The sequence below is a fragment of the Hippocampus zosterae genome, chromosome 4 (assembly GCF_025434085.1).
Source record: "Hippocampus zosterae strain Florida chromosome 4, ASM2543408v3, whole genome shotgun sequence".
In the NCBI taxonomy this organism is placed as follows: Eukaryota; Metazoa; Chordata; class Actinopteri; order Syngnathiformes; family Syngnathidae; genus Hippocampus; species Hippocampus zosterae.
The window spans coordinates 25,897,416-25,908,355 of NC_067454.1; the positions used below are offsets into that span (position 1 = coordinate 25,897,416).

General features: G+C 42.1%; 1 protein-coding gene across 1 annotated transcript; it reads left to right on the plus strand.

The window, feature by feature from the left end:
• Positions 1 to 2,336: 2,336 nt before the first annotated feature.
• On the plus strand, positions 2,337 to 9,882 carry ctsd (cathepsin D). The gene is made up of 9 exons (XM_052063981.1): positions 2,337 to 2,497; positions 3,800 to 3,956; positions 4,958 to 5,081; positions 5,188 to 5,306; positions 5,396 to 5,595; positions 7,341 to 7,463; positions 7,812 to 7,956; positions 8,967 to 9,065; positions 9,372 to 9,882. The coding sequence occupies exons 1-9, from the start codon at positions 2,436 to 2,438 to the stop codon at positions 9,531 to 9,533; spliced, it is 1,191 nt and encodes a 396-aa protein (XP_051919941.1). The 5' UTR covers positions 2,337 to 2,435; the 3' UTR covers positions 9,534 to 9,882.
• The last annotated feature ends 1,058 nt before the right edge of the window (positions 9,883 to 10,940 follow it).

Consider the following 10,940-nt stretch of genomic DNA (forward strand, 5'->3'; position numbering starts at 1 on the left):
TGCTCATGAAAAGTGGGCCAAAATACCTACTGAGAGGGCGCACGAGTCTCATTGAAAGTTACCAAAATGGTTTTGATTGCAGTAATTACCGTTGGGAAACAAAATATTAAGTCGAGGGCTACCATCTACCTTTATCCAGGCCTTTTAAATAATAATTCTGCTAAACCATATCATCTGTGATTGGCTGGCAACCAGTTCACTGTGTCCCCTGCCTACTGCCTGAAGACAGCTGGGATAGGTTCCAGATGCCCCATGACCCAAGTGAGGATAAGCGGATCAGAACATGGATGAAAGGATGGATAAACCATAACATGATTCAAAAACAATTTCTGATGGTTAATTTTCATAAAATGTTATTATTACAATTGTCTTATTGAAGTAATTTCAATGGCCACTGTGGGGGTTTCTTTCATGAACAGAGGGGTACCAACGATTTCGTCCACATGTGTATGCGAGTGACTATTGCTGAATGCCATGTCTGGATGTGCTCGTGCTGCGTTTGTGTTTCAGTGGAAAGTGTTTGACCGTCCAGTCTATGGTGTTTTGCATTATACCGTATGTTAGTGTGGTATATGGTTTTTGCTGCTTCGCTGGTCTTCAAAAAACACTCGGTGATCGGTGGCTGTTTCCCGACGAATGAGCACTTCAGGGACCACGGCTGATTGGGAAAAGATTTTATTCTATCAATGTCAGAGTGAAGTCTTTCCAAAAAGTTGAGTGGCCCAAGGCATGGATGTAAAAAAGCCCCCCTCCCCTGTCAGGCCCGTATCTTTTATACCTGGCAAGGAGCTGATGTCATGGCTTTGTGCACCAGCTGCGGTTTTCAATCTACTAGTTTACTTCAGTCCTAAAAAAAGGAGATCTTGACCAGCGCTGTTGGTGATGGACGACAACAGCCACTATACCTTATTATAGGATTGCACACATTGCTGAAACTGGATTCTCCCTGACCAGCAAATATAGAATAGAATCGTGTTACTGACGCCAGGTGGACATTCTAAGGCCACCTACAGGAATAGAGAGGGAATTCCAAATTACACTTCATTAGCAGAAGGTTGACTGACTTATTTGACAAAAAGACATGGTTTGGTATGCAATGTTGAATTCTCTTTTGTCTGTAAATTTTATAGTAAATTTCAAATTTGAATAACAAACAAACAACTTGGTCTCTTATTTGGGTAACAGTCTTTTTGTTTCCTTGTTGCATTGAACGATAGTCTCCATTTCATAACAGCGAGTGAGTGAAAACAGGAGCTAGTAAGTCTTTAAAAGTTGAATGGTCGTTTTAATTAATAAGATAAAATTTGTTTAAAGTGTTTGGGAATGGTTTGTTTAGCGCTTTGTTACAGCTGCCGCTGTTGTGAAAGCGCTATATAAATCAGCATGTGTTTTATTGTATTGCATTTTCACCTATTGCGGTGGGTCTCAAACGTATCACTATCCATAAATTAATGGGTGGTTCACATGTAATGCTTTGAGATGACAAGTGACTCAATTTATGAGTTTTTCGAGAATAAGAGCTGACATTTGGACAATTTTTTTTGCTTTGACTATACTGGCAGTTCCTCAACTCACTGGATAAGAAGCAGCAGTTTGCCAGATAGAATTTGTAAATGTTCTTCAAAAAAAAAAAAAAAAGAATCCTCGAGCTGTTTATTGTTGCTCTCTGTTGAGGTTTACTATCATTGTCAATTCCCCAGCTCGGTGCTAAGGCTAACACATAAGGGCAAATGCAATTGCACGGGCGAACCACATCATTGATGTGGCCACATAAGGACCCTTTAATCAACAGATATTTGAACACAAACACCTAAGCAACCCATGGAGACACTGAATATGCGAGTCCCTACAGTCGTATATTTTTAATCATCTATGAAAAATAACTCCGATTAATGCTGAGGAGTTGTGATGTTTCTTTTGTCTCCATGTACTGAATGTGTCTTATACTGCCCTCAGGTGGCCAAGGCACGCACCACAGAATGAGAGCACATCGAATTGAATGAGACACATTTTGAATTCTATTTAATTACGTATTTACATCACGTTTTGATAACGTATACGATAGAGAAATATTTCGCTCATGAAAAAAACGGATTACATTTTTATGGGGGGGGGTTAAATTAATTTCATTTCTATTGAGATGACGTTTTGAGTTACAAGCGCGGTCAAGGAAGGAACCGATGCTTTAACAGCTTTTATTCGCGCACCACTCCAACAACAGGTACTAAACTGATATATTGAAATTACTTCACACTTGGCCTATAAGGCGACATTCACTTTTGCGATTGAGTTGTGAATGTTCCCATTGTCTTAGTGAACCACAAACGCAACATGAGCCTCACGTGACTAGGTCACAAGTCGTTTGTGCTCGCCCCAAGCGTTAAAACGCTCTGTCATCGTTGGGTCTCCGATTTCGCGTCTTACCAACCTCTACAATGACGAATTTTTATCTGCTTCTTTTATCGGCGTTAGCTCTGACGAGTGATGCCATTGTGAGGTAAGAAAATAAAGTTTTTTGTAAACATCGACATTTTAAATAGAGTAAATACAAACCCATTCGATTTAGCCATGTTAGCAATGTTTCTTTGAAACCACAATGGAAACGACAGTATGGATATGTTGCACACATTGTACTGTGATGTTGTTTGGTTTGTGTTAATTTTGAAACTCGGTGTGAGTCACTGTTGAGTAATTATGAATAAGGTATGGACTAACGAGACACCGTACTTCCAGTCAACATGCTTATGTTGCCTTGTTTAAACTGTAGTGATTTTGAGTGGTGTGCTGTGTGCACGCGCACGTGATTACTCTCCGGACGGATAATCTTGTGATACTTTAACTGCTCTTACAGTTTTAGCTCTACATTTGTGTACGACAGGTTTTTGTTAGAAATGCGGTAATACATAAACATCATATCGCACACAAGTACACCCCCCCCCCCGTCGCCTCCAATTCAGCATTGCCCGAATTGTAATTGTTGTACTGACAGTGTTGATCGACACAGAATGCAATTGCTTAACCCTAACAGTAACACCGCATTGAACATTGATTTAAGAATAACAGTTAAAAATAATGTTAATCATGACACTACCCAACGCGCTCATACAAATGTAGGGCATTTGAGTCAAACTTACGTTAATGGCGACAGGGGTGTGCAGAATAGTCCAAAATGCACTCAAGAGTACTGACACTTAGAAATAATGTGACTCAAAAAATTAAAAATGTGTCCTCCAAATAATTTCTTGGGTAAAACCAAGGGCAAGTAAAACACAGTGTAACTGCGAGTAACTTCTGATTAGTTTCTTAAAATCAGAGCATGACCATCAAATATAAAGAAAATAACAACATTCAGATATTGCTGAACAATACTCCTTAATCTGAAACAATAATACTCACTAACCTATGCTTACACAATAGTTTTATTGTGTAACATAGATCTATACATTAACAGTCAATATTTGTATAACAAGAAAGCATTGACATAAAAGGGTGAAATGGAAAATAGCTAATGCAGTCTTTTGTGATATCGTATTCCTTTAATGCAGGCAACGTCTAGCCTTGAAATAAAGTGTGCCATCATAAACTGCAAGGGCTTCCTATTTTGCATTGTTGTGTTATGGATGTTATATGTGGAGATAAGTGTTCTAGGTCAGTTGGTTATAACGTCACTGCAAGCCTCGTAAGTGTATTAACTGTAGCGTCTGCTTTCACAAATGTATGCATTTTGATTGACATTTTAGTTTTCGGACCTTTTGTCACCAGACTACCAAAAGAACAGTTTTCTTGTCCTCTGATGCAGAATTCCCTTGAAGAAATTCCGCTCCATCAGGCGTGAGTTGACCGACTCTGGGAGAAATGCAGAGGAGCTCGTGGCCAGCAAGCAGTCCCTTAAGTACAACTTGGGCTTTCCTTCAAGTAGTGCACCAACTCCCGAGACTTTAAAGAACTATCTTGATGTAGGATTCCCTCTCACAAACACTTTTTATGCAGTGTTTGACTGCAAACATTGAAGCTGTGCGAGCACCACAACAGAAGTTCATTTGTGTGGCGACTATTTTCCTGGAAAACTTCCAAGCTCTATCGAATTACTGTCTTGCCTTTTTGATCCCATTAGTCAATCTGCGACAGCTCAAGCCTAAAAGGGGTGAAGGTGTTGCTGACAGAAAGGGAAGCTTTCGGACATGGTGGATTGCATTATATTTGTCACAATTTGACAGTCAGCTGCTTCCGAGTCATTTTTTGTTGTGATTTTTTCACATTTCCCAGCGCGTTTACCTTAGCGACCTTCCAACTTCCCCAGTCACTCTAATCCTAATACATGTCGCCAGTGTTCTTTAAAAATAGAATAGTTTGAATGCATAGTCACAAGTGACTGACGGGTATGTCTAAAACTTTCAGTCATGACACGTGGCTCAAGATTTTCAGTTTGAGCCCAACACCGTCCTTTTGTCTCAAAGGATTATGTCATAACTCAAGCGATATCACAATCTGAGGTGAGAAAGGAAAGTCATATCAGCCACATTTAAGAACCCATGGACTAACAAATCTAGAAAGACGAACTTCAGATTTTCTCAATTTAGTTGACATCAAATCAATATCTTGCAGTGCTATTTTGAAATAACTGCCTTTCTGTCACATGAAATGGCAATTTGTGTCGACTCAGGACTTAGTTGCAAAATCGCTTTCAGTTGGCACCTGACTTGCATCGTTTGACCTGCGTCCTGGTAACAGTCGTAGACGCTAAGCGCTGCAGAGTCTCAGATTACTTTTGAGAATAGAACAGACTGACCTATATTGAGCGTTGGATTTTTTTTTTTTTTTTTTTTTTTTGCTGATCCTTAAAACGTATATTTCTCGCTGAATAGCTCTGCAATGATTTCTATTTATACCAGTTCATCATGACTCATTGCCAGCTTCCAAGATTGTGATGCAGTCATATTTCTTTTGTTGTCACCAGGCCCAGTATTATGGTGAGATTGGACTGGGCACCCCCCCTCAGCCCTTCACTGTGGTCTTTGACACTGGTTCCTCCAACTTGTGGGTCCCCTCCATCCACTGCTCATTACTCGACATTGCTTGCTGTAAGTCATTCTTGATATCATTTAAGATAGCAGTTCTCCAAGTCAGGCTACAACATCACATTTATTGACCCAAATCCATTTTTTGGGGGGGGGGGGGGGGGGATAGTTCTTCACCACAAATACAACTCCGCCAAGTCTAGCACGTATGTGAAGAATGGGACTGACTTTGCAATCCAGTACGGAAGCGGCAGTTTGTCGGGCTACCTCAGTCAGGACGCGTGCACTGTAAGCTCGACTCATGCAGCTGCATTAAATGATATTGCAATGAAAACAAACCAAATCCCGAGATCTTGTGTGCTTCCTCCCTTTTGTAGATTGGAACGCTATCTGTGGAGAATCAGCTCTTTGGGGAAGCAATAAAGCAGCCTGGGCTCACTTTTATTGCCGCCAAGTTTGACGGAATCCTCGGCATGGCCTATCCACGCATCTCCGTGGATGGTGTGGCGCCAGTCTTTGATAACATAATGAGCCAGAAGAAGGTCGAACAGAATGTGTTCTCCTTCTATCTGAACAGGTGAAGAACAGACCTGGTGGTTTTTGACTGTAACAGCAGGGAACGCAACCCTTTTGAAATGCTAATTCTCTGGAGCAACAAATTGGAAGTGCCCTATTGGCCCGAATATAAGACAGTGTTTTTGCATTGAAATAAGACTGAAAAGGTGGCTGGCGTCTTATATTCGGGGGTCTAGACGTTCTACCCATTCACGACGCTAGATGGCGCCAGATATCATCGAAGCGATTGCTGAACTTGACTCACCAGGCCAAAGTGAACCCCTATCACGAAGAAGAAAAATAAAAAATAGCGGTAGTGATGATGTAATTTACATTTGAAAAACCAGAAGCCATTCATTTACAAGTGTGATTGCACTTTAATTTACATATTTAAATGTTCAGATATTAAGAGTTGAAAGAGGCAAAATAACATGTTTTTTTCTCTATTATTATAATCATTTGTTTCAGATGTACTGTAATTATTTTCTTTATAAAAATTAATTTGATGTTAGTCTTTTTTCAAACTTGAGTCTTGAAAAGGAGGGGGTCGTCTTATATTCGGGCCAATACGGTATTTAATTGTAATTTTAATACGCGACAGCATGTCACTCTTGACCAGCTGCCAGGGCTCTGTCAGGTACCCAAATTTCACAATATGGCGACTGAAAAGAATTATAGCTTGTACATGTACAACCAGCCAAAGTCTCCTCAATTCTAAAAAACGTTTATCATTAATATTGAAGCTTGGGGTAAAACTGTTCACAATTCCACGCTGGGTTTCATGAACTTGACTGAGAGCTACCCGGGGCTGTCTCGGCGGTCACCTGGCCCGACTCTCGTGACCCCGCCTCTGGTGAAAAGCGACTTCAGGTACCGGCAGGAGCGCTTTGATGCCAGAGTGTTGACGGCAGAGCCTTCTCCTTCCTTGTATTCGTTATATTTCCTTGTTAACTTTACTTTTACCTTTGCTGCTGGATCGTGAAACGCATGGCCTTAATTGTTATTGCATTACAGTACAACTGTTTTCGAGCGACTTTTTACTGCACTTTCAACATCCCAGATTAGAACGGGACCTGCATTTATTGTTGTCCGTCTAGCAGAAACCGTAGTTGGCGGAAGCAACTTTAACAAAAGCGGGGCTGTCCTGCCTAGACTAAAGTATCAACATTTCCGAGACTACAAACCACACCTTGTGAAATGCTGTAACAGTTAAATTTAGCCATAAAATCAAATTTGTTCTTTAGCCGCTTCAGACTGATAGCCTCTGGTCTTCACGTTATTAAACGGGATATTATTTATTTTAGAAATCCGCAGGTAGACGCTCTCCCTAAAATATCAATGCCCAATGCAGCTATAGTTACACAGCGTCCCACAACCGCTCTCGGACTTTAGTTACGGCACAAGGCAAATTCGCAGATTGTCTTAGACTGGGATTGCACTTCAAAGATGGCTGTGTTTATGGCACGTGATCCCCATTTCTTAGAAAACTGAAATCTGCTTGTTTTGACTGGTACTCAAAAAAAATTCTGTGTGCATTCCTGCCTGCCTGCCTGTGTGCGCGCGCGCGCATTATGAACATTGGTACTGTGAAGTACCTGGTAATTGGAAGCAAACTGTTTCAAATGTGAAAAGATCCCTATCCCTTTTCGTGTGCACACCCTGTGTGGTATACTCGTAGTTGGCCTAACTACTAAAGATGATTGCCCGGCCGACAAAAGCAAGTAATGAGAGTTTCTATCTGATCTTGTCCATCTTTCTCTGCTTTAGGAACCCTGACACTGAGCCAGGTGGTGAGCTGCTACTGGGAGGAACGGACCCGAAATACTACACTGGCGAATTCAGCTATGTCAACGTCACCCGCCAAGCCTATTGGCAGATCCGCATGGACTCGTGAGTTGTTCGAGGAGAAAAGTTGTTTTATCAGCGCCCCAAAGAAGACGGCTTACCTACATGGTTTATTACAATGTAGTTAATTTTATTGGACAAAAACTGTAACGTGTAATCTTGTCTGTGGCATTTTCAGATCTGGCTGAAGACAGTAAAGTGAATTTTTCATGTTATTTTCTGGGTAACACTGTGGTATGGTCTGCCCATGCTTGCTTGGGTTTGCTTCAGAACCTCTGGCTTCCTCCCACATGTTAACTTCACTCCCAAGACTCCAAATTGTCAGCGGATGTGAATGTGACTTCTATCTGCGGGATAGAAGATGGTCGGATGTTACTGTTGTGTGCATTTCAGGCTGCAAGTGGGCACCCAGCTGAGCTTATGCAAAGGCAGCTGTGAAGCCATCGTGGACACAGGAACGTCTCTGATCGTCGGCCCGTCTGCGGAGGTCAAAGCTCTGCAGAAAGCAATCGGAGCTATTCCGCTCATCCAGGGAGAGGTGAGATTGAATTCCGGGCCTCGCCTAGTTCTTTGATTTATTATTAATATTTTTTAAAGCCATCCAGTTCATAGTCTAAATAATGAGCGATGAATGGCAGTCAGTTTATGTAATAACATTTCTAGGGATGGGCGATGACTGATACCAGATATTGGCATCGATTACCAGCCTCATTTCAAAGACATCATCACAACGGCCGATTCCAGTGTCGGGCCCCTACGTCTGTTTCACTGTCAGAAAATGTATCCATGTCAACATTTTTGATAAACCCATTATAAATTTGACGTTCATGATTTTCCCAAGAATTGAGCTGGCTGTCGCTATTTTACACCGCTCAAAGTCATGGTTGGTTTAGAAAAACAACATATATAATAATCTGACATATGACACACATTCAAATACGAGTAACACAAACACGCATAGATCACAAGGATTAACATCATTACGACTTAATTAATGAAATGTGCAATGCTAACTGGGAATCTTGTGACTACCGTTTGAAGTGACGAGTCTACGGGTGGCAAGCTCGTAGGGGCAAAGTGTTGCCATGTTCCGTGTGTGTGTGAGAAGATTATAGCTGGCTGGTCACTGAAGTGATAGAAAGTGGGTCACAAGCGTTCACGTCTTGCTTCATGACGCGAGTGATCACAGCATTCGAAAGCCGGTCACCGCAAAGAGTTTCACAATGGGCCTGGGTCGCTAAATAGCCTTGGATTGGACATTCGGGTTTGGTGGGTGTGTAGTATTCTCAGCAATCAGTCTTGTATTTCTTTTGTTTTATTATTGACTATTTACAGCTGGGCACACAGTGCATGACGTCAGACTGCGTGCCTCCTAAATCTGCTTTGTCATGTCTGTCATTACGCTGGTGCCACCCAGTGTTCAAACCGAGAGACCACAGTTGAAAAGTACAAAATCATAATGTGTAATCATAAATGTTCGTGTACATTCGAACACAGATGAGCAGGTTTGTGTATGAAAAATAAAAAGCGTTGTCCCTTCCATTTCAGTACATGGTCAACTGTGATAAGATCCCTTCACTTCCCGTCATCACTTTCAATGTGGGCGGCCGGGCCTACAAGCTGACTGGAGACCAGTATGTCCTCAAGGTGAGAACATGTGCATGTGCCATTCTTGTCCAGCAGGGGACAACAGAGATTGGCTCTCCTGCTCGCTAACAATACAACTCTGTGAATGAGCAAAACAGCCTTACGTCACCCCAAAAAAAGCAAACAGTTGCATCCTTTGTTGCATTTGACCAAGTCATGAAGGGGCAGCTTTGTTATTCAAAGAGATTACACTTGTTTTGTTTTTCTCGTTCCTGTTTACGAACTCTGCCAAATGTGAGATTCTGGCGCATTCGTTTTAAAAATCTCAAAAGAGCAGCACACCCTGAATCACCTTCTAAATTGCAGGAAAGCCAAGCTGGTAAGACCATTTGTTTGAGCGGCTTCATGGGTCTGGACATCCCTCCCCCAGCGGGCCCTCTGTGGATTCTGGGAGACGTCTTCATCGGCCAGTACTACACAGTGTTTGATCGAGAGAACAACAGGGTTGGCTTTGCCAAAGCCAAATGAGTACGAAATAAGAAAAGAAGCTGCACAGTACTTCAAATCCACACTGCAAAAGGCATTTGTCCATGCTTCTGCACATGTGCTGCTTTGCAATCAAACAGTTTTTAGCAATTGATTTGATGTTGAACTAAAATGCACTCCACTGAACAAGTTGAAGATGTCTTTTTTTTTATTGAGGTGATGTTTTCAGACTGAGAAAGTGGGTGTGTTTGAGCTGTTTTCGTCTTTTTCATCAGGGAGTTTTAAACCATAATCTTATTGAATGGAATTTTATGGGAATGTTATCCTATACTACTGACCTGAGTATCTTATTGTGATTGGCCTTAATATCTAAATAAACAATTACAGTTGTCATGAGTGTCCAATTCTTTTGATGACAATTCTTTCAATGACTTTGGGAGTTGTCCTTGTCAGGCGACAAACTTGCATGGGATAGTTGAACATCTACCAAAAAATGTTTAAGTGTATGTAATATGGGAAGATGAACTGGTTTAATACTATGAGTAATCGCGTAGCACATCGGAGCATTTTAAGATTATCAGTTATTTTAAAGATTTGACCAAGGTGATATTATGTCGAAAAGACATCAGTGTATTTTATTTGCAACCAACAATGTATTCAGCGGCCCGGTAGTCCAGTGGTTAGCACGTCGGCTTCACAGTGCAGAGGTACCGGGTTCGATTCCAGCTCCGGCCTCCCTGTGTGGAGTTTGCATGTTCTCCCCGGGCCTGTGTGGGTTTTCTCCGGGTATTCCGGTTTCCTCCCACATTCCAAAAACATGCATGGCAGGCTGATTGAACACTCTAAATTGTCCCTAGGTGTGAGTGTGAGCGTGGATGGTTGTTCGTCTCTGTGTGCCCTGTGATTGGCTGGCAACCAATTCGGGGTGTCCCCCGCCTGCTGCCCGAAGACGGCTGGGATAGGCTCCAGCACCCCCCGCGACCCTAGTGAGGATCAAGCGGCTCGGAAGATGAATGAATGAACAATGTATTCACAACCACATTTATCTTCATATGCTCAGAAATACATATATTCATGAGAACAACATTGTAAAATGTACAAATGGTGAGGCAGTGGGATTAGTGTCTAAAGTGTCTTGGATTTTTTTAATTATTTTTTTACACATGGCCTACAATTATTTTTCTTGTAAATAGGTCAGTGGTGCCACTTCTGTCACCGTAAAGGTGATTCAGGGTGGTGGGGGATGCTGGAGCCTACCAGCCAATCGCAGGGCACACACAAACGGACCATCCGTGCTCACTCACACCCAGGGACAATTTTAGAGTGTTCAGTCTGCCGTGCAGGTTTTTGGAATGTGGGAGGAAACCAAAGTACCCAGAGAAAACCCAGGCAGGCCCGGGCAGAACATGCAAACTCCACACAGGGAGGCCTGAGCGGGGATTGAACCCA